Source organism: Channa argus, chromosome 1 (assembly GCF_033026475.1).
Source record: "Channa argus isolate prfri chromosome 1, Channa argus male v1.0, whole genome shotgun sequence".
Lineage (NCBI taxonomy): Eukaryota > Metazoa > Chordata > Actinopteri > Anabantiformes > Channidae > Channa > Channa argus.
The window spans coordinates 8,796,959-8,820,255 of record NC_090197.1 but is presented as its reverse complement, the minus strand read 5'-3'; the positions used below and the strand labels follow the sequence as shown (position 1 = coordinate 8,820,255).

Here is a 23,297-nt window from a genome sequence, read left to right as displayed (position 1 = left end):
TTAGAGGCCTAAAGAATCAGATTTGTAAGCAATGACACAGTGTTATAGCATCCATTTCACCCTCACCCTAAATGACTTTCCGATCATTAAACCTTTAATTGCAGTGCTTAGAAATGTATTTACTCTGGAACATACTGCATTAATATAACCAGTGGATCCACATATTCAGTCATACCCTGAACCATCAGTGTGGCATCATGGAGACAGAATCTTTATGTAACATCACACACTTTAAATATGAAAAGAAAATCCGCAGTCTAACAATGTTGAGTAGAAAATTGTTGTATTTTCCAGCTGCATCCTCAGTTGTTCAAAAGTATTTTCTCTTGAGTGTTTTCGGTTATGTAAGTTACTGCAGTGCATTAACACACATGCTCCTTCAAGCGTGCAACATGCTGGATAAAGCCACTTCTTCTCCTTCTGCACGCGTCCATTTTTCTAGCTGGATGACCAAATCATCTCTGACAGGCCAGGACTGTTTGAGCACTGTGTGTGTTGAGCCCATCAGACTGGGATGTCCATGCTGCACAAAAGAGCAGGGACACACAGGAGCCTCTTCAGTACAACAGACTGCTGCTCTTTGTTCAGGCTGCTGAGGGATTTTTGCATGGTGTCGTTCTCCTGAGCTGCTGCTGCTGTGGGTAAAGCTGAAGGTGAGGAGGTGGATGCTGCATCTGGAACCGAGCTGCGTGCTCATTGATTCCCAGGGAACCCGTTAACTTCAAATTGTGAGGCAAACTGTGTTTTACCTAAAGATTGTTGGCATTTAAGAAACTTAAGAAACAGTTATTTGGAATAACAGATTCAGATGTAGGTGGATTGAAACTTCAGAAAGAAGCATTCAAAGGAATATAACTTATAATAAAAGTTAGATGACTTATAAATTTGGAGTAAAAGTGTTTTGACGAGCACAACTAACAGTTATAGTGACTATTAAACTCACTGCAAACAGCCCTTTAATACTTTACTTTAATACTAAACTTTATCTAATGTGTCCCAATTATATCCACCTTATCTGCAAAAAAAAAGAGGAAAAGAAATGTTAAAAGTAAAGTGTTACAGTCTAACAAATAAGGTAATTTTTCAGGTTACAAATTCAATACAGGAAACAGTTGCTGAACAGTTGTTGCACAAAGCCTCTTTTGCGCAACTATTGTTTCCTCTATTAGAGCTGTTCCTCAAATTAAACTGTTAGATCCTCACTATTAAAATAATTCAAATCATCTAAAAAATAAAAATAAAAAAAAAAACTCTGACAAGAAACAATTTGTTTTAATGGCTCAAAGTTGAGCTACACCACCACTGTGGTGTACAACGAGCTTTAAAAATCTTCATCCACTGACTCAATCAGTCAATGTTATCAGAATGTATATCTTGTTTTTCTAACTCTGTAAACACAACAGAAAATTATTGGGCAGTAATGATGATGATTTGCCCTCGTCCTGCAGGAAGCCTTTGATTTGTCAAGCACCAGAAATGATCATCAGACTGGGAAGACTGACACCAGGATACTGCCGTCTCCTGCAGGTTAGCTTTTGCTTTTGACTTTAATCAGACTCTCTCACGCCACAAAACCTTTTTAACCTATTCTAAACTGACGCAGAATAGTAAATCAACATTTTACAGAGAACTGACGTAGCTCATCTCATGGGGTTACGTTATATAACCTGTTTAGACTCCACCTCACAAAGGCTGCAGCAGAAACACTAAAGTTAAAAGTATTATTTTTTGTTTCTCTTAGCTTGACTCCACTACAACACTATGGAAGAACTATGCTTTTTACACATAATAAACTAATAAATAATGCTGTTTGATCATGGATTAACCACCTGTCAGAACATAAGGCAGATGCCCAAAGAAATTGTGAAGTACTTCATTACCTAAAGTATTTTTTAGGTAGTAGGAGTAGTTTTCAAAGAGGTACTCTACTATGTCTTTGAGTAAATCAGATTGTGAACTGCTGCCACCTCTACAGAAATCGTAGAAACATATTTATGGAAGTTGTCATTTTAAGCTTCCAGAAAGGTCACAAAAGAAACATTATGAAGTGATAAAAATGGACCTAGTTTTATACTGAACTGAATTAAATTTTTAAAACCAGTAAATCTGAGTCTGATGGAAATGACATTAGATGACTTTTATGATGCACTGAAGTACTGCACAAATGCAAATGTTGACTTTCTTGATTGCAATTCATTCTAAGAGGCACTAAAACATCTGTCCCAAATTTAAGGCTATCGATAGTTCCAGGTTCCCAAAATGTTTTGCTTTTCTTTGCTTTTTACCTTTTGTTGCATGAGACACACGAAGACATTTCATCCACTAGATAACGAAATGGTTACATTAAAAGATGTTTCCGTGAACTTTTTTGCAGAACACTAATTCCAGACACATGCCCATCAACATAGGGACTGAACAAAATTACTCTAGAGGGTTTATTTTTTATAAAAACACAAACGTTTGTCATATCCAATAACATATTCAAAAATTACATAACCTTGTCTAATCTCATCAATGTGTTTTCAAACACGTTTTCCTGTCTGTGTTCATCCTGTCTGCAGAGGCAGATGTCAGGTGAGCTCCGGATGCAACAACAGAGCAGCCTCGTCGATCCCATCGCCATGACGATGGCCACAGTGGGGATGGGTGTGTCTCTGTACAGCATCAAACAGATGGCAGAGCAGGTCCAGCTGACACATTACACTGCCTGGGATCAATAAGAAATCCTTACTGGGAGACCACTGCCTGTGGCTGCACCTCTGTGGGCGGGTTGAAAAAGTGTTTGTATGTCAGACTGTTGGTTTGTGAAAGCTGCAGGTTAATGATGGAAGACGTTGAGAGTGTGTGTTTGTGTATGTTGCTACTGGAAGGAAAAAGTATAGGTCCCTTGGTGAATGTCAGGGTTTCATTCTTCAGACCTAGAAGTTAAAGTCTTTAACCTTCAGATCTGTAAGAAAAATACATTTAGTGAATCTGTCCTCTCGTGTTATCACTCTGCATGTTTCCTCAGTGACTGTATTTAGTGTAACATACAGTGGAAGCATATCTAAGTGATTGTCAGCATGCATTTCAGAATAAAAGTCTGACCTCTAACCTTTGATTATTCACCTACATAGTATTTTGCACATTAAAACAAAACTTTATTTAATAATAGCCACAGACTTTTTTTTATAGATGTATTATTACTATCTCACCTCACGCTGCCTTATTGCATTCACCATTAGCCACAAACAGTTCAGTGACTGTTCCATAAAACCTTAATATGTCTATATGATTTGCTTAACTATAACTTCTCTTTCCTATTTGCAGTAGAATTGATTAAATTACTGACTATAACTGTAAAATTTACCCGAAATACAATTTCATTGTAACCCATAAGGTTATCTAATGTAATTCTCAAATAAAGATGTTCCTGTGTTGATATCTATTTGCAGATCTATTTGCAGTGTGCAACATGAGATTGCACAATGCCTCTGCACTATTAAAACAGATCAGTGGTTCCCAGGCTTCAGCCATGTGGAAAGGTTCTGTGGGAAACAGACATTGTCGGTCGGCTGCACAGCCTGAATGGAGCGATTCATTTGTGAACCAAGCTCAGGCGGAGGAAGTGATTTTACCGGGACACTGCATGAATGAGGTGTTGAGATCAAAATCAACAAGGTTTTTAACATCATTGGGTGCATCAGGATGCTTTCTCTGTTTCACATATTCTATAATCATAGTGCATATTGCCAACTCATATATACTGTACCTATATTTGCAGTTTGACTGATCTCTAAGAAGCATCATGGGAAACTTTTTGCTAAGGGGTTTTAAAATGACAACACATAATCAGATGTGGAAAGTAACTAAGTACATTTACTCAAACACTTGTGCTTAATTTGAGGTACTTTGAGGTATTTTACTCAGGTATCTCCATTTTATCTTATTTTACCTCCACTATACTTTCAGGGGAAATGCTGTACTTTTTATTCCTCTACATTTACTTGACAGCTCTAGTCACTTAGTAGGTGCAAAATATAATATATATAAACTAATAAATTATATAAAGTATTATTACAGATTAATGGGCAGCACATAAAGTAGTAAAAAAACAGTAGGCAGGCTGGTGCCCAAGGACATTTCTTAGTGTAGCTCTAATAGTTTTGTACTTAAAGTACTTAGAGGGTGAAACTTACAGTTTCCCAAAGCCATAAATTATATGAAAAAGGAGAAAGAATTACATTTATTGTGAAGGATGAATTTTTTGTCATTGTTTGATTTTACAGCTGGTTTACTGCCAATGTTCAGTGTCATGTTCAGATGCAGGAGGCAGATATTTTTACAAAGCAAAAACTGCTCAGAAACCTGCTGAGCAACAGACGTCCACAGTTAGTGACTGTCAAGCATTTAGCAGGTAATGAGCTGAATATTTCCCTCCGGATATTGACCAGATAAAAGAGAGTGAATACTGCACTTAGATTCATCAGATGGACACAGATACAAAATAAAAATCGATGGCTATGTTGCTCATATGTTTGCTACATAAGTGGTAATGTGTTCATTGTTTCTGCTCCAGGTTTAAACAATAGCTGCTGCTTAGCTGCGTCATTCAGAGTGCAACCTAACCCGTAATGAAACATAAAAATCCTGCATCCTGTTTCCTGTTTCCTACAGTCTATGGATATGACCCATAACCTACAAATCTCAAAATGTGGTGGAGCTCAGGACATTTACTCGTGTGGTGGCATTACAACACAATCAGGCTATAAGACTTTAAATACATCATAACCGATAACTGTGGACAGAACTCTTGTCCTTTTAATGCTCCCTGTATTACATTAACAGAAACTTTATGTGTCATTTTAATATTATTCTGTTTTAATCCTTGTCAATGTGAAAAACCAACATCCCGTAGATTTAAGTTACCATGAGTCCCAAGTCATTCATCAGAGGAGGGTGTCTGATGCTGTAACAGCCAAGGCTCTTGCTTTGTTCATTGTTCTTTGGTAACTAATTCAAATAACAATTTATCCCTCAGAGCGAATGACGCATTATGCGAGGAAACACAGTGGACTCTTGTCAGATCAGATTTGATTTGTTCGTTTAACTAAATTTCCAGCGAGGAGCTAATAAAGTGTCTCCGGATCAGCAGATCCACTTCAGTCATCTTAAGTGACCGATGACAAACTAAATTCTGACCCCAGTGTGAATTTTGTTGACTACGTTTGTACTTAGTAACCATTTGAGTTCAGGAGTTTCACTCGACCTTGCGTTACTGAGTACTACCCTGATGTGCTATAAGGCCCTGTGGAGGCAGGCTGGTGGTCGTTTTGTGATGATCCTCCCGTCCGGCAGATGTCACTTGAACTCTGGTGTGAGTGTCGATGGGATTCCTGCTACAGCCGACAGAAGAAGAGCGTGCGCGAGGGAGATTTCTGGGCTGCGGATTTTGCGACTTGAAGTTGCTGGACTCACGCTGCGAGGGGAGACAACAGGTCCGGGAGCATAAAACAACGCTTACATTAAGACGTAAACAATCTGATCAGGCCAGTAAGACTCGTGATGTTGTGTTAAAACCAGCTCCCATCGGTGACAGTTTTTTTTTTATTTTTTTTTTTTTACATAAAATAAATCATCGTTGATTGTCCCACAGTTATGCGCAGTTCAGTCATACAGTTGTGATTTTAAGATGCCAGAGGAGTCTGTGCGTAAAAGTGCGCGCTTCTCCGTGGCGCACGGCCCTCGTCGTCTTCATCTTCTCATGGTTTGTAGCTGAGCGGGAGTAGTTCAGTCGTCAGACCACCTGAAAATGTCTGTGCTGTGTCCCGCCCGGGGAAGCCCCAGCCCCAGCCCCAGTACCAGTCTGGCGGGGCTCGTGTGCGTTTTATTGCTCGTTTGCACCTCCGCGAGTCGTGATGTTGCTTCGGGACGTAACGACACGCTTGGGAGTCCAGCTCGGGAGGACACCCATCCACACAAAAACTCCACTGTTCACAAAAGCGCTTTCCCCGTCCTCGCCTTCAAATACGACTACGTCAAGACGCCCTTTGAGATCTTGATCTGGATCCTCTTGGCCCTGCTGATGAAACTTGGTGAGTACTGAGCCGTTTGCTGCTGGCTCGGGTGTCAACACTGGGGGACTGGGTTTTCACAGTTGGACGTTCAGATTGTCCAGGCTGAAGCAGGCCCCCCAAAATAAAGTCTATATTATGATTGTTAAAGAAAGTTTCCAAAACAGCGTATTTGTAAAAAAACAACAAAAAAAAACGTTTTAGACGAGTTCAGTTTACATTGAAGGAAAAGAGAAGTACACAGGAAGAGGGCGACGAAGGCATTTTGACAGGAAACTGAATTTAGAAACACCACACAACTGGAATACAATGAGTGAACTGACAGAAAACTAATCTATAATCTATTCGTGTAATTTCTGAATTATTAAATTTTTAGTAATGTTTTATATTTCTAACTAAATTTGTCTCTGCTTTCAGATTTTTAATTCGGAGTATACTTTGACATGAATAAAACCCTCAATTTAAAGACTTGGTCTGGGAAGTAATATTTGCCAATTTTATTTGTTTGACATTTTAATAACCACACAACTTCTTCAATCAAATAGCAAAATAATCATTATTTAAGAGTCTGTAAACTACCACTGTGGGTTGTCAAACTGGAATGAGCACTGACTGAGTTTAGTCCTCTGCAGGATTCTCAAACTTTCTTTCTGAAAAGGTGAAAGAAGGGTGTGAAGCTTTTTAACAGTTTGTGTAGTGTCAAAAGTTACACCAAGTTTTATTTCATACGTGCTTCTTAGGGGCTACATTAGCCACAATGCACATCTGGGTCAGAAATTCGGGTGTGTGGAATCTTTGTAGCCTTGAGCTGCTAGTTTCAAGCCGAGATGAAGAGCAGGCTAGGAAGGTCAGATAGTCATTCTTCTTCCTAAGGACACTTCATCTTTTCTTTGTTTGCTCTGGTCTTAATCATAAGGTCAGTTTGTCATCTTAGTGAGTATTCCCTTGTTTTTATTTCTTTTCACACATAGAAAAATGGAAACAAACCAAAAGGCATAACTACAAACCATGTGAATAACATTCATGTCCCTCATTAATTTAATAAGTCTGGAATGGGAACAAATAAACAAAGGAAGCAGACTGACCAGCTGGAGGATCACTGTTCCACACATTGCAAAGTAGACGTGCTGCCTACAGAAGAGTTTAGGTTTATGTCGCATCGTATTTCCCACCATAGATAAACTGCTCCAGATTTTGTGTGTGGTGGGAACATGGTCTGACCTTTGGTCTGCAGCTTAGGGAGAATCAAGATATGTTTCAGTGGGACTAAACAACGCAGTTTTGGAAAACATTCCCTGATTTTTATCAGGGATCACTCAGGGATATCAGAATGCGATAGACACCTTGTGGAAATTTCTTCAAAATTAAAACAAACCTCTACTTGAACTGAACAGAATTTTTATTTGTTTTTTTTTTTTTTTTTGAGTTTGTAGGTCTAAGGTCACAGTCACTGTGTCCTCCAGTCCGACCCATTTTTGTCAACATTATTTCTCTCGAAACTCCTGCAGGGAATTGCTCTATGTCCGGCATAAATGTCCACATGGACTCATGTTTGATCTGATTAGAAAATGAGTCTGGATGGATAAGTGTACTGCAGCTTGTTGTGCTCACACCAGTGCTAACTTTAATGTAAATGACTTTACCAGACTTCACAAAGCTTGTTTGTTTGTTTGTTTGTTTGTTTGTTCCCTACAAAACCTGTATAGAGGTGATCTGTAAAACTATTGGTGGCTCCCAATTAAGGATAAGCCTAATGATTACTGACGAGTAGTGTTGGAGTTAAGAGCAGTGGGACCCACAGTGTATTTCTTGGCTACACCTCTGCTGTAACAATCACAATTAGCACAAAAGTGACACACAAGCAAGTAGAAGACACTAGGGACAAATTCGGGGTTCATTGTCTTTCCCAGGCACACTTTTGCATGTAGCTAGAAGACCAGGAGTCGAACCATTGATCCTTTGCTTTGTGAACGACTCCTCTACCCACTCATCCACTGCCCACCCCCGTCCCTTTATTGTCATTCAAAACGCCACTTCAGAGATGCAGTGCAGAAGGACATTTCTATACCACAAGTGATAAGTATGAAAACCCCTTAGCAGCTAGGAATGTATACAATTTGAACAGTAAAAATAAGAATGTGGAAACCTGCTGCACAAAATTTATTGCACTCAAATTCTACATTTTGTTAATTTACAATATCGCAGTTTATTCCTACTGCCCATCATTATAACATGCTGATCATGTTTGCATTGACTCCAGCAGCTATTTTGGGACGGGTCTGACCGTGTGAGCGTCTGTTGTCAAAGCAAATGTTGAAGTGTGGCAGTTGTTCAGACTAACTGAAGGGATGTTAATGGATCTCTGTGGAGACTTATAAAGTTAGTTACATGGCTCAGAGCTGTAGCTTTGATAAAACTACAGTCCTTGTATATTGAGAGGCTAAACTTTAGGCAAAATTGGAAATCTGTTGTGCAGAGGTTCCAAAGACATGTTCATCTCAAGATAGTTTAAAGATTAAAGATGGTAAGATAGAAAGATTATTTTCACATGTAAAAAGTCCCACTCACTTACGTAATCATATATTGTGACTTTTGTTGTGGCATTATTCACTGTGCCAGCGTGTTCGATGTCAAAGCCCAAGGTAGTGATGATTGGCTGAATGAATCCAGGAAGTGGCAGAGAGAAGCTCTGTAGCATCTTATCTGTTGGTCCAGCTGTCATCTGTGATGGCCTGTCCAACCTCCGGTCCTAATGCAGCGCTCGATAACAAAGATCCCAGTGTGCAGGACTCAGAGAGGAGAGGAGGGGCGAGGGCAGCTGCACACTGGACCACGGACTGCATACAAGCAGAAAATGTTAGTTACAGCAGCCTGAACAATGTTCACATGAATTTTTTAATTTATTTTTTTGTTTCGGCTTATCCCATTAGTTCGGAGTCACCAGTAAGATTTGGCACAGTTTTTACGGCCGATGCCCTTCCTGACACAACCCTCCCCAATTTTACCGGCTCTGGGTTTGGTCTAGGTTTGGACCGGCACTGCACACCTGGGGAGGGGAATGGGGCACTCCTCTGTCCTCCACGCAGTCCAGTTGGGCTTTAAAGTGTTTACAACATGAAACTTGTGCTTTTCTTGTTTTTAGATGAGTTAATTAAGAAAATCCATTAACGTCCAACAAAAGCTAGTAGTGAAGCGCACTTCTTTAAAGAAAGACTTAAGCAAATTAAAAGCTGGGGATTTTCAGGTGCTATTGATGCCTTAAGCTGCTGGAGCCACATGTTTTTTATTTCATGAGGATGTTGCAGAGTGGATACTTTATTGTCGTCCACACATCTTGCTCCAGTCCAGACAGATGCAAGAAGAAATGTTTACATCCTCCGGTAATTTAAATGAATTTTAATAGTTTCTTTAAGCAGAGGAAAATGTCTTTGTATTCTACAATCAACACCTGAAAATCCATGTAAAGGAGATTTACTTTAGTTATATAATGAAGTAAAACAGCAACCTGCTGATGCTAGAACCACATGGTATTTTGCATTTGTGTTTGATACATTATTCAGCTTGTTTGAAATTATTCTTTGGCTCATCTTTATTACACTTACTGGAATTACTCTTGTTGAAATGGGGCAAATTAGAATAAAAGACTTTTGTCACCAATAAATCGATGCACTTATACGTATAGGAGTAAATTGAAATGTTTATATTTTTATGAAAAACCACTAGTAATTAACAAATGTATTCAAAATGCAGTATTAATGCTTCAGCACTAAAAGGATTTTCCAAGCAAAGCTTAAAAATGCTAAACTGTTTTTGCTGAAATGGCTAAAAGTTTTGCTTCTACTGAAATAGCTGTAACGAAATTTCTCTCCTTATATACTGGTTAGGCAAACTTGAAAGCCTAAAAATGTCTGAGACAAAAACATAAAAGGCGATTATGGGATGTCATTGGTGACATCTTCAATTTAACTTCAATAAGTGTAAAAGATTACATTAAGAAACCGTATACACAAGCAAAAATGTCCTTTTATAAGCTGAATGTTTTGAATGTTTGAACAGTGTTTCTATCTGAAAGTGTTAGGCGCCAAATAAAGTACGGATGACAGAAGTCTGAATAATAATAATAATAATAATAATAATAAAGATTAGCATATCATAACTGTAAAAGCTCCAGCATTCACAGTAACAGATTACTTATACAAGCAAAGAACGAATAAAAAGGAAATGTGTTGTTGTGGGGAAAAGAGCAGAAAGAATAGATTATTGATGGATGAGAAACAACAGTCATACATAAAATAAGAATAATTTACAGGTAGTAAAGAAGGTACAAGAATTAAGGATACAAACAAAATCAGACCTGTAATAACTAGAGCAGTGTAATTTGATGTATGGAGTTAGAAAGCAGAGCAGTAGGCTAAAGCATTCTCATTATAAAAAATAACAAAGTTGGGGAAACTAATTATTCAGATTAAACAGATTATTCAGATTAATCATTGATCCATCATCAATTATGAGCCAATGGTTATTCATCATTTTGGTCCATCATTAGTCCTGCACTCTCGTCTTTTTAGAAGCATTTTCAATCCGAAGACATTTATCAAAATTGTACTTTAAGCAGGTTGATTAATTTATGACCACGAGGAAAAACCCATTTCTCATTATCTCTTTCTTTCTGCAGGTTTTCACATTATTCCCAGAATATCAAACGTTGTCCCAGAAAGCTGTCTGCTTATTGTCGTGGGGCTGCTGATCGGCGGCATCATAAAGGCCATCGGGAAGGAAGCCCCCGTTCTGGACTCAAGGCTCTTCTTCCTCTACCTGTTGCCTCCCATCATCCTCGATGCAGGCTACTTCCTGCCCATCCGGCCCTTCACGGAAAACCTGGGCACCATCCTGGTGTTTGCAGTAGTGGGCACACTGTGGAATGCCTTCTTCATCGGCGGGATGATGTTTGGCGTCTGTCAGATCGATGGAGCTCAGCTGGGCAAAGTGGACCTGCTGTCCTGCCTTCTGTTCGGGTCCATCATTTCGGCCGTGGACCCCGTCGCCGTCCTGGCCGTGTTTGAGGAGATCCACATCAACGAGCTGCTGCACATCCTCGTGTTCGGGGAGTCGCTGCTCAACGATGCTGTCACTGTGGTGAGTGAGAGAAGGGGGCTTCCTGCCAAACTGCGGCAGGAAATACATTTACACCATTTCTGTAGTGATGAGAAGTTTTGAAGTGTTTTCGTGCTGTTCTGTTTCATACCTCTTTACGTTCATGGTTCTGAATATAAGATTGGAATCTACTTATATTTTATTGACATAACCGAGTATGACAAATCACAAATTAGCCTCACAGGGTTTTGTGGTCTACATCAAACATGGCCTATTTTCTCCTTAGACCCTTGAACTGAAACCAAAAAAGTGCAATAAACCACATCTACAGAGCATAATAGTAGTAGCATTATAGCGTGAATTAAAAATGACAAAATCGTAGATTAACAACGAACCAGTTAATAAGATCTAACTAATCAAATCCAAATCTGTGTAACAGAATAGATTTTTTTGCTTTGTTGTTTTTTATCATCACCCCTCACTTGATCTTTTGTGAGCTTCTGGAGGGAATAATCGGATCTAACTAACTACAACTATATAAAACTATAATTGAATTTCTAACTATTGAAATGTAACTATTGGTTATATTCATGACTTATTAATTGCTAACTTTTTTAAATCTGTGACCCCGTCACAGTTGAAAAGACTGAAGCAAAGTAAAGCTTAGCAGTTTGTTGGAAGCATGTCATAAACTTAAGTTATGAAACAGTTGCAGATTACTTTCTCTATTGCTAAGGCAGCTCATGAATCAACTCATGTTTTAGGCTCTGCTACAACAGTGAAATGCTGCTTAATCAATGGTGCGTTAGAATGAACAAAACTAAAGGACGCCATCATAATAAATCAGTCACTGCTAAAGCTGAAATGAGGTGTCCGTTTTTGTGTGGGATAAATCTCTGGATTTATTTGTCAAACTGAAGCCTTGAAGTGATTTTCTCCATTTACAGTATGCTCCTGTTTTTCGCTCTCTGTCTCTTTTCAGCGTCCACTTAGATCAATAATTGACGAGTCCGCTCTCTTAACAGGCAGTCACTGATATTATGGAACAACCCACGATGGATTTTCTGTTCATCAATGCCTGTGCTCTTTTCTTCAGGGGCTGCAGAGCCTGTCAGAGACTAATATGTGCTGTTTATAAAATAGTCTTAAGTGGTCAGCAACAAGACGCTACTGTACACATTTTTTGGTGCATGCAAATGTGTTAGTTACATACAGAATACAGTAAATTTATTACCAAACGTGACTCAGAAGTTCACGTTCTCACAATGTTATTAAACTAAAAATTCAGTTTGAGCCCAAATCAGCTGCAGATTCTACTACTACTCTGGCTATAATAAAATAATTTATTACATCATAATAAATGCTTATTACTGAAATCCCCAAAGCTACAAAGAGCTTACACAAAGAACATTATCGACCAGTAAGATATTACTGTTTTTTATGCTAAATAATTAGAGCGCAAGAGATACATATTCATGTAAGGAAATAGAAACTGGTTGAAACTCTTTCCTGCTGTTTGTTGCAGTGTAAACATGGATCTAAATGATCTAAATGTGTTTTAGGCCATGAAAAGACAAGTGTCTGATAAATGAGGCTTTTTGCAGGCGTCAGTGGAGACGTTGTGCTGGAGGCTACACTGAGACTCAGATGGGCTTTTTAAAAGGTTTGGATCTCTGCCTGATGAGTGTTGTTTTCATTCTTGTTGTTATGCTGAAATTCAATTTCAGAAGCTGGAATATGCTTCTGATGTTATTACAATAACCACTGGTATGAAGAGCAAAAATAATGATAATGATGTAATATACGGTATTATAATACGTGGTGTAGCAAAACTTTAAAGAGGAAAATGGTGATGAATTTAATAAATGTTTTGGTTTTATGGTTAACTACTGTGGTTTGGTTCTGAAGGAAACAAAACCACTTCCACTTGAGTTTCCACACAGTTACATTTATTACCAGCGTCCATTAATAACTAGAAAGCACTCAGGCTCCTACAGGGCTGCGCAATGGAAAGTAATAATGGCATCATTGATTCATAGAGCTTCTTTTCCAAAACAGAAACATGATAAAGAAGAATTAAAGTTTATTAAAAGCTTGTTTTCCTCACATACTCACTACCCATAGCAACACATTTCTTTCATCATCAAGTGCAGCAGTTCATGACCAAGTATCTAAAATCTAGGTTAATAGAATGTTCATTGTAATATATAATATGCAATAAAAGATTGAGGAAATCTAAAACATTACCAAACTCAGCATCTGTCTCTCTGTCTCTGCAGGTTCTGTACCACCTGTTTGAGGAGTTTTCCCACGCACAGACTGTGAGTGTTGTTGATGCTCTCCTTGGCGTGGTGTGTTTTTTCGTGGTTGCACTGGGGGGCATCCTGGTGGGAGCCATATACGGTGTCCTGGGTGCCTTTACTTCCCGTTACACCTCTCACACTCGTGTCATCGAGCCGCTGTTTGTCTTCCTCTACAGCTACATGGCATACCTCTCTGCAGAAGTCTTCCATCTGTCAGGGATCATGTCGTGAGTAGAATCAGTGTTGAGCCTCTGTCTCTGAAGTTACTGATTTAAAAAAGTGTTGTCGGTGTACTTGCACCTGATTGTCTGATTCTTGCCTGCAGTTACCTGAGCTATGTAGCTTCCATGTGTCTAAAACGAGGAAAATGTATGAAGGTAAAATGAGCCCACGTGAGCAACTTCAGATATCTGCAAAATATCTGTCATTCTTTACAGGTTGATAGCATGCGGCGTGTTAATGAGGCCATACGTGGAGGCTAACGTCTCCCACAAGTCATATACCACGATCAAATACTTCCTGAAGATGTGGAGCAGCGTGAGTGAGACGCTCATCTTTATCTTCCTCGGCGTTTCCACGGTGGCCGGTCCTCACGCCTGGAACTGGACCTTTGTCACTTTCACCCTCATCCTCTGTTTAGTGTCGAGAGTTCTGGGTCAGTAAAAAAATGTGTAGTTCGGGTTTCTGGTCCTAACACAACAGTGCTGTTTTAATAAGTGGAGATTAATGTGTGCAAAAAAAAAAAATATATAAATATTGATTTTATATACTCTAAGGTCATTTTAGCTCTCGTGACCTGAGACCTAGTGACTTTCACTGTTATCATCAATAGTAGTTGTTTTCTGTGAATTTCAGGAGTTATTGGTCTCACCTACATTATTAATAAATTTCGTATTGTGAAGTTGACCAAAAAGGACCAGTTCATCGTGGCCTACGGTGGCCTGCGAGGTGCCATCGCCTTTTCACTGGGCTTCCTGCTGACCAACAACAAGATGAAGGACATGTTTCTCACTGCCATCATCACAGTCATCTTCTTCACTGTCTTTGTGCAGGTAAAGGGAGTCAGAAGTGTTTTACAACAAAAGGGCTCTTATTTTTGCATATTTTGTGTTCATGTTCATGAGAACTGTATTGTAAAACCTATGTGATCTACTTTATGTTTCAGGGAATGACCATCAGGCCTTTGGTGGAGCTCCTCGCGGTGAAGAAGAAGAAGGAGACCAAAGGATCAATTAACGAGGAAATTCACACACAGGTGACATCCATAACATCCGGTTTCAGAACTTTATTTTTTAGAGCAAAACGTGCCCAATAAAAATAACATGAACAGACTGAAAATTTCATTTTATTTAATTTGTGTTCAGAAACATTTTTTTTTTGCAAACAAAACCTCTCTTTTTTTGTCTTTAGTTTATGGATCATCTACTCACAGGAATTGAGGATGTCTGTGGACATTATGGACACCATCACTGGAAAGACAAGTATGATTTTCATACTTTCAAAGAAACCGTCTTTCAGTGGTGTCCAGATTTTTGGTTTACACACTCTGCAATCCCAGTTTCACTATAGGGATATCTGCTCATTAACAAATGTAACAAATTAAGTATAAATCAAAAGGACCATTAAAAACAAGTAGAATTTGAGGCAATCTTTTTATACTTAGTTCTAAATGTATTTGTACTTAATATCTAAATGGAAAATAAATTTTCTTCACTTTGACTCTAGGTTGAAGGTAACTTCTTTGCTTGGATTTGAATTTGATCGTGCAAAAATACTGTTGCCGCTGTTTGGCACTTTAGAGTGAGAGGAAGATTAAATACATGTTTGATGGGGCACCACAGTAACACTGGGTGGGACTGTGTAAACCTCTACACTTGTTCTTTTGCAAAGTAAAAGCTCATGTAATGAATTTCCTGGCATCCACAGGCTGAACCGCTTCAACAAGACCTACGTGAAGAAGTGGCTGATAGCAGGCGAGCGCTCCACAGAGCCTCAGCTCATCTCATTCTACAATAAGATGGAGATGAAACAAGCCATGATGCTGGTGCAGAGCGGGAGCTCTGCCAAGCTGCCCACGCTTGTATCGTCCGTGTCCTTACAGTGAGTATCACTCGAGAGCAGATTGGTGGATTTAAGTGGTCACGAGGGGAGAACTCTGTGTTTTCATTTCAAAGTTTCATTGGTGCTGCCTTTCAAAATATTTCCAAGAAAAAGTGACCTGGAGCTTTGTGTATTTTATTCTTTGTTTCTGTATTGTGTGCTGTGTGTTTAAACAGCTAAACACAACTAGAGTTACACACAAAAATGTGCTTTAGTCTTTAAATACCCTTCATGCTCACAGTAAAGCCAATGCTGAAAATGTTGCGGCACTTTACCAGTAGAACAATCTGTGATAACCTACTCAACATATGGGGGGGTGGGAATTTTTGTTATCTGTAGAGGAATTTTCTAGAGCATTATTTTGATTTCTGCTAAAAATGTGCGTTATTTTGATGCCACTGGACTACATGATGCAGCATGGTTTCACTGCAAAAACTAGGACAATTTCTAATGCAGGAAAACATTTAGCCTTCCAATAGATACAAAAGTAAAGTTTAAATAATTAGGAAAGTTGCTGCTGGTGTGCCACATGGGTTAAAAAGTGCAATGTTTGGATGCACTTAGGTGAGAAATTGTCTGAAAGTTGCAATACAGAGCAGGTAAAAATTGTTTTTAATATCTTCTAGAGATCAATCACATCAATCTGTCCTCCTGCAGGAACGCGCAACCAAGCGGGCCGTCGAGGCGACGAGCAATACCGAGCATCTCAAAGAGTCGAGAGGAAGAGATCAGGAAGATCCTGCGGGCCAACCTACAGAAGACCAGACAGAGGGTAAAGGAGGCCACAACAAACAGTTTAGATGTCATTTACTGATGCTTGCTAGTGACCATGATAAAACTAGCCTTCTAAGAATTTAAGCGGAACAGTCAGGTTTGTTGCTTACTGGGTTGTTGCAATAGTAATCCAGAGTCGCTCCCTCATCCACCCTCTGCTGTAATGAACTATGGTGCAAATTGTCAGATCATAGAGGAGCTGCACTAGATCAATAATTTCACTTTACACAGAGTATCATTTATGTATTTAGTGAACTGTAAAACATGGTTAATTTAGTCCCACAACTCACTAAAATGGTAAACACAAAGTTGTCTGAGAACACTCCTATTGAAAATGGTGTATCGCACAGCCTCTGTTACCAAGCTATAGATTAAATCAGTAACGAGTCGGCAAATATGTCTTATTTTTGTCTAATTAATGAGAGTACAAATCCATACTTATTTATTCCATGTCTGAAACGAAAACATGTAAAGGAGATCAGGTACAGCGGCGTAGGTCTCCTTGGTGGCCTCATTAAAACAATTGATCGGACTACAGATTTAACGGCCGTGTACCACGGTGTCTGTCTGTGGTCACTCTCAGCGCCAACAATAGCATAATGCTTAAGAAGAGAGAAACTTTATTATTTTAACAGTTTAAAACAAATATACAGTGCATCCGGAAAGTATTCAAAGTGCATACTTTTTTTTTTTTCAGACTTTGTTTATGTTACACCCTTATTCCAAAATGGATCAAATTCATTATTTGCCTCAAATATCTACAAATAATACTCTGTAATGACAACGTGAGAGTGTATTGTAATGTATTAAATGTATTAAAAATTTAAAAAACAAACACGTCTTTATTCAGTTCCATTTTTGGTATTTTTTGATGCTCATGTTAATCTTTTTGGTCCTCAGCTTCGTTCCTACAGCCGACATGACCTGCTGATTGACCCGTTTGAGGACAACATGAGTGAGGTTCGCCTCAGGAGGCAGAGAGTGGAAATAGAGCGGAGGGTGAGTTTTAACACTGCTTAACATGGAAGTGTAACATGTTTGTAAAACGGGCTGTGGAACCTTGTTTGGAGATATTGTCCGGTTAGATTCTCAGAACTCTTTGACCCTTGTTTTTAATTATTTATGTGGACCAAGTCTTACAAATGGACAGTGTTGTAATCATTTTCACTGTTGTTCATAGTTAAATTATATTAAACTGATGCCTGTTTTTAGTCCAGGCCTCTGAATCATCATCTGCATCAGCGATTTGTTTGGTGATTCACTCAGAACTAAGGAAGTGTAACTAAATGACCTTTTAGTGTCATTTTCATGCTAATAGAAATGTAGATGTATTGGATGCCTTTTGGAGTCTAAAGTTTCAAGATCATAATTACTGGTTGTCATTTATTTTATTGACTTGACTTGACTTGACTTGATCACTTTGTCATATTTGTGTGTTATTTACAGATGAGTCACTACCTCACAGTTCCTGCAAACCATCAGGAAATGCCTCCTGCAAGAAAAGTCTGCTTTGAATCAGGTCTGTTGAACAAGCTCACAGTAGGATAACAGCTTTTTTAGAGAAAGAAAATATTTTAAGAGCAGTGGTGTTGAAGGAATTCAGAACTTTTGCTACATAAAGGTACTAACACAGCAATTATACAAAAATACATTTTACAAGTAGAATGTAAAATCAGGAAAATGGCCCTCGTTACTGTTAAACTGTTACTATATACTACAGTATACATTATTAAAAAAGCTTAGTTAAACGGCATTCTGTTGTAGCCATTTGATGTATGGATATTTTTAATAATCTCCATATATTTTCACAATAAACTTTTGAGAAGCAGTCATTTTTGCATGAGAAATGAATTTTATTTTGTTGATTTAAATGCTAATTATTTAACTTCTTTTAACTTCTATTTTTATTAATGTTGGGGTGTTTAATTAATAACCAAACATATTTTATAAGCTTTTCCTATGATTTTATATTGAAAGAATCCTAATTTGTGAATAGTGCAGTATTTCCTTCTCCCTTCTAATGTAAATTGGCATTAAAAAAAGAAAAGATGGGTATTTGTGATTGGTTGCATGCCACCACTTCTGGAGAGCATATGTGTTTAGAAGTGGGATAATTATCCAAGATTAAAGGAACAGTGCTGATTTTTGTATCAAGATAATCTCACTTGGTTGTGAGGCATTAAGGGAAGTGCATTTGACCTTATCTATGGATTAAATGTGGGGATGTCTCTCTCTCTCTGTTATTGATGTTTCCCATCTTTACAGAACCACCCCACTAAAATGGCTCTGGGTGAACAGGGACTAGAAGCACCGATGCCCATGTCTCAAAAACAAACCTCACGGGAGCCCCAACTCCCATTTAGTCAAAAAACAAGCACTCGTTTGCTGTTCGTTATTTGTTTTGTTTTTTTAACTCCTTGGCACAGACATTTGAGTCCTAAAATGTTGTGTCTGTGTCCCAGAACACCAGGTTTACACATACGATGACAGCGAGAGTCCCAGGGGCGAGGCCGTTCAGCTAAATCCCAGACTTCCTGATGCCGTCAGTCTGTTGAGCGAATCATCCCAGAGGCGCAATCAGAAAAGTTCACTGCGAGCAAAAGGGAAAGCAGAGCAGATGGAGAAGGCACCGGAGGAGGAGGAGGAGGAGGAGGAGGACCAGCTGAAACTGTCACGCTGCTTTAGTGACCCCGGTCCACAAAAGGAAGAGGACGGGGACGGCGCCTTCCTATCATGATGAAACTCACATTGACAGTACTTGAAAGCAGGTGATGCAGAACAAATGGAAGCCGTAGCCGATGGTATTTACAATTCATTATCATTTTTCATCTTTTGTCATATTAGACAAATTGTATTTCCGTTCCGTTTTTTTTTCTTTTTGTTTTTTCTTATAACCAAAGCTACTACTGCCCATTTGCTGTTAGAGGAATTTTTGACTAACATGAGCAAAGAGTCCATTCTGTGGACAAAAAAGAAAATGCACTTATTTTAACCAGCCGAAACCATCAGGTGGAGTGAGTTCACCCTGCTGAGGCCCAGTATAAGGAGGACTACAGAGCAGAGCCTGCCTGACGCATTGTCATTAGCATAGCCCAGATTTACACTCTGTTGGCCAAACAGTCACAAGAAAGCGCAGAAACCAAAAGCCAAAGATGTGTTTCAGGTTATTTAAAAACCATTTTTCTACCATAGAGCTCTGACATGTCTGTTCTGAGCCCCTGTAGCCGACTGCATGGCAGCGTCTGTCCAACGCTTCTTGTACATCTTTGGTCCAGACTGAAGCATCTCAATCACGTATCAAATGGATGGTAATGGAATTTATACAAAGCAGACGTTTGTGTTAGCATGCTAACATTAGCATCCAGCTTCCTCGTTGTGCTACACCAAAGTAAAGACTAAGATAAGCTAGCACGGGTGGATCTTTGTTTTTAGTCGTACGATGGCCACCATTCATCTCCAAACTCACCAACTATGGGATGGATTGTCATCAGAATTTGGAATAGACATTTCATGACTGACTTTCCTGACCTCTTCTGTAGCACTAGGAGGTTGGTTTTCATGTTTTTTTTTAATGAAATGTCCCTACATCTTGGTTGATTCAAAGGCAAACTAAAATGGTGAACATGGTGCCATTATTAACTTTTTATCACTACCAAGTCAATGTTTTGATTTTGTTGAATGGCTAAATGCCTACAGGAAATTCCCACCCGCCTCCGCTTCATGTTAGTGCTACATAGCAAACTAAGACAGGCCGCTTTGCAAACATATCGGCTAAAGATCAACTAGTCACCACTGTGGGTGTGAGCTTGTCAGCATTTATCTGAAAGAGCAGCTGGCATGGCTGGAGATTTAGCCACGTTAGACCAAAACATCTCTAGGCTGTTGAATGGATCAGGAAAATCTGGAATCATGTATAGTGTAAAGAGGATAAATAGAACCCTAAATACTCCCTTTTAATTCATTCGTTTATTTATTTATGTTTGTGAAATATTTTGACAATTAAGTAACACTGTTAGCATTGTCAGTGAGCATATTGGCAGGCTAACACTGGTTGGTGGTGTTCGGTATTTTCATTTAGCAGCAGCATGACGTCGACATTTGTGATTCTGAGTGAAATGTCTCGACTGTCCTGACATTAGCTCCACATAACCACATAGCCCTCTGGATTCATTGGGATGACATTTATTGTGCTATTTGCATCATCAGGTCTTCGATCCCTGTCAATTTAAAACTTGCTTGCTAGTCACGTGTTAGCATTATTGTGAGAATGTTACAGCGTTAGCATTTAGCTCACCGCTGTGCCTAAATATAGTCTCACAGAGCTGCTAGCATGGTTGTAGACCCTTGTTGTTAAATGGACGCTATATGCAGATATTCAGAAATATTACCACAGCAGCACTGTGATAAAGATAAATGTGGGTTTACCAAAGCGAAGCCATTTTTTTGACTTGTATGCTTCACTTGTCTTATTATTGAGCAGGATGTGGGTTTTATTTAGGAAATAACTTCTCATACAATATTCAAATTGAAATGACCTCAAAGAGCAAGAAAAACAATCTGCTGCTGCAGTGTTAAAATGAGTAACATTAATGCAAAATGTGTGACCGAGGTCTGTGAACCAGCTGCATATAACATCACTACATGACAGATGAGTGTTATTCTCAGGGAATGCAACATGGCACGTATTAACACATAGTAGAAAGGAAATAAGAGGTTTTGTCATAATGTGCTTATAATGTGATTTGTGTTTTGTTTGGCAAGAGCTTCTGTAACATTCCAGCAGTGATCAACTTTCTCTGAGCAAACGAGTTTTTAAAGCCAAACTGCACATATCTGTGTGCTCCACTGAGCAGGCTTCAAGACTTTAACTGTCAATGTTTCATGTCTGCACTGGTCTGCACCGCCTGAGCTTCGCTGCCTGCACATGTTGGCCTTAAAATGTTTAGCTGTGACTGTGTTTGCCAGTTGAAGTACTGTGCTTTGAAAACAAAACCAAAAAAAAAGTGACACATGTATTTGTTGGAAATCTAAACATCCTGTCTGAAATAAAAGATTTGTCATTGGCTGTTTTATTTTATTTTGGAAAAAATAACTTGCTGTGAATGAAGAGGAAGCGTTGGTCACCTTTATGCCTTAAAGGATGGCATCACCATTTTTTTAAGTTTTTTTCAGTCTTCTTCTTGGAGGAAGAAATATTTAATTTACAGCCTTATTAGTACAAAATTATTAACACTGCTTCTAAACGGGGAATGAATGTTTGGGAAAATGCAAATAAAGACGTTTGAACTAAATAGCCCGCATTTGGACAACGTTCGCTTGATTAGATTATCTCAGATGGCTAAAGCCTTCACTTTAGCTTGGGCTAAATTTGCCTGCATTTTTGCCCAGAAGGCCGACTGTGAAATCCATCCTTTCACCTAAATTGATATAAACAGGAGGGAGAAGCAAGCAAGCAAAGGCTTGTGTGGACACCTGACTGTGCTCTTTCAAGCCATTAGTACAGCAAAACAACATGCATGAGATATAGATATAGAGATATAGATATATAAACACACTCACACAAACATATATGAATGATCTATTGGGAGTTAGTAGTCTTTAAAGATGTAATTACAGTGAATGAGGAGCAGTGAAATTTTAGTCTATTGTGCCTCTGACTGGAAATTTCAGTTCACATAACAGGGAGATTAAAGTCCCCAACATGCCAACCAGCAATGTACGTGATGGGATTATGACAACAAGAACAACAAACATTCTCAGACCAGCAACACAACCAGGAAGCATGGACTTTAACGGCACCTGGAAAGTTTATTCTGAGGAAAATCTTGATGAGTTCCTGCAAGAAGTTGGTAAGAATATTGTAATATCAGATCCTTTATTTGCATGTAGAAATACTACCTGTATATTTGTATGTATTTATTTATTTTTTTTTACATTAAGGTGCACCTGCAATGGTTGTCAAAATGCGTAAGGAAGTCAAACCAATGTTTGTGATTGAGCAGAAAGGGAAAGACTTCACCTTCACAATGAAGACTCCAGTTTTCACTAAAGTCCACTCATTCAGCATTGGAAAAGAGACAGAGATGACCACTGTAGATGGCAGAAAAATTAAGGTAATTCAGGGGCAGAGGAAATTAATGTTGCAGATTTCAAAGTTGTCTCATTCAGTCTGTACACTTTAGATTTGTGCTGAAACCTTTTTATGCATCACATGTGAAACAAATCTGAAGTACACTTGTTCATTTATGTTATTAACAACATCAAGTTTAACAGTGATTAAAATGTTTTTAATGAGCTTTTGTCTGAAAGTGCACTTCCTAAAGATGCCACATTCAAGTATCTGTACATGCCACGGTTCAGTTTAGCTACCATCCTTTTGAATAACAATAATTAAATTCATAGAGAAAAAGAGCAGCAGTGATGGGATGTAATGAAGTATTACAATATTTTCGATCTTCACCAGTGCAAGGTCAGGGAGGAGAATGGGAAACTGATCGCTGAGAATGAAAAGTTCACTTCAGTCAGAGAGATCCAAGGTGATGAAATGGTTGAGGTCAGTGGCTTTAATTCTTTGAGAAACTGCTGTAAAGATTTTGATTGAGTGATTTTTTAACGTGAATGTTTACTCTCCATCTCTGCTACCTCGCTCTTCTAGACGACCACTGCTGGCTCTGTAACTTTCATCAGCAGAAGCAAACGAGTCTGATTGTCACCGGGCTCCTTGTGGATCACTCTCAGAGCTTCAGCTTCAAGCAAGAGTCCATCTGGAAAAATATAGATAAAAGCAATAAATGAGTAAAGAGATCAACGTGTTTATTTTATTCACTCCACTACATGAACAATTTTTGAGACAGGCCTCTTGCACTTCTTTCCTTGCATCCGTTTGCCTTCGAAGGCAAAGGGGGGGGGGGGGCAGTGGTGAACCACAAGGTATCTGTCCTTAGGACCTTTCAGTGTCGCAGTTCAGACGACA

General features: G+C 38.9%; 2 protein-coding genes and 1 long non-coding RNA gene across 4 annotated transcripts; all 3 read left to right on the top strand.

Moving 5' to 3' along the window:
* The first annotated feature begins 420 nt into the window (after positions 1-420).
* Positions 421-4,363, top strand: LOC137105755 (uncharacterized). Its single transcript, XR_010911861.1, has 3 exons — positions 421-653; positions 1,449-1,527; positions 2,562-4,363. It is a non-coding gene; the product is annotated as an uncharacterized lncRNA (long non-coding RNA).
* Positions 4,364-5,414: 1,051 nt separating this feature from the next.
* Positions 5,415-21,387, top strand: LOC137105582 (Na(+)/H(+) exchanger beta-like). 2 transcript variants are annotated; one of them, XM_067488018.1, is made up of 12 exons: positions 5,415-6,074; positions 10,729-11,189; positions 13,427-13,677; positions 13,888-14,105; positions 14,306-14,502; positions 14,616-14,705; positions 14,861-14,931; positions 15,377-15,550; positions 16,208-16,322; positions 17,225-17,323; positions 17,771-17,843; positions 18,787-21,387. In XM_067488018.1, the coding sequence occupies exons 1-12, from the start codon at positions 5,792-5,794 to the stop codon at positions 19,059-19,061; spliced, it is 2,307 nt and encodes a 768-aa protein (XP_067344119.1). In that variant the 5' UTR covers positions 5,415-5,791; the 3' UTR covers positions 19,062-21,387. The 2 variants fall into 2 exon arrangements, with proteins under 2 accessions (XP_067344119.1, XP_067344211.1); XM_067488110.1 differs by lacking the exon at positions 18,787-21,387 and adding an exon at positions 18,590-18,767.
* Positions 21,388-21,524: 137 nt separating this feature from the next.
* Positions 21,525-23,128, top strand: LOC137105685 (fatty acid-binding protein, liver-like). Its single transcript, XM_067488237.1, has 4 exons — positions 21,525-22,173; positions 22,265-22,437; positions 22,788-22,877; positions 22,980-23,128. Exons 1-4 carry the CDS (start codon positions 22,026-22,028, stop codon positions 23,028-23,030), a joined length of 462 nt encoding a protein of 153 aa, XP_067344338.1. The 5' UTR covers positions 21,525-22,025; the 3' UTR covers positions 23,031-23,128.
* The last annotated feature ends 169 nt before the right edge of the window (positions 23,129-23,297 follow it).

What these genes read in the sequence shown, in the direction of transcription:
- LOC137105685 (XM_067488237.1), top strand. Translation starts at nt 22,026, where the DNA reads ATGCCAACCAGCAATGTACGTGATGGGATTATGACAACAAGAACAACA. An exon ending in TAGATGGCAGAAAAATTAAG is followed by an intron (nt 22,438 to 22,787) that starts GTAATTCAGGGG and finishes GATCTTCACCAG; the next exon opens with TGCAAGGTCAGGGAGGAGAA. An exon ending in AAGGTGATGAAATGGTTGAG is followed by an intron (nt 22,878 to 22,979) that starts GTCAGTGGCTTT and finishes TCGCTCTTCTAG; the next exon opens with ACGACCACTGCTGGCTCTGT.
- LOC137105582 (XM_067488018.1), top strand. Translation starts at nt 5,792, where the DNA reads ATGTCTGTGCTGTGTCCCGCCCGGGGAAGCCCCAGCCCCAGCCCCAGT. An exon ending in GGCCCTGCTGATGAAACTTG is followed by an intron (nt 6,075 to 10,728) that starts GTGAGTACTGAG and finishes TTCTTTCTGCAG; the next exon opens with GTTTTCACATTATTCCCAGA. An exon ending in CACCATCACTGGAAAGACAA is followed by an intron (nt 14,932 to 15,376) that starts GTATGATTTTCA and finishes TGGCATCCACAG; the next exon opens with GCTGAACCGCTTCAACAAGA.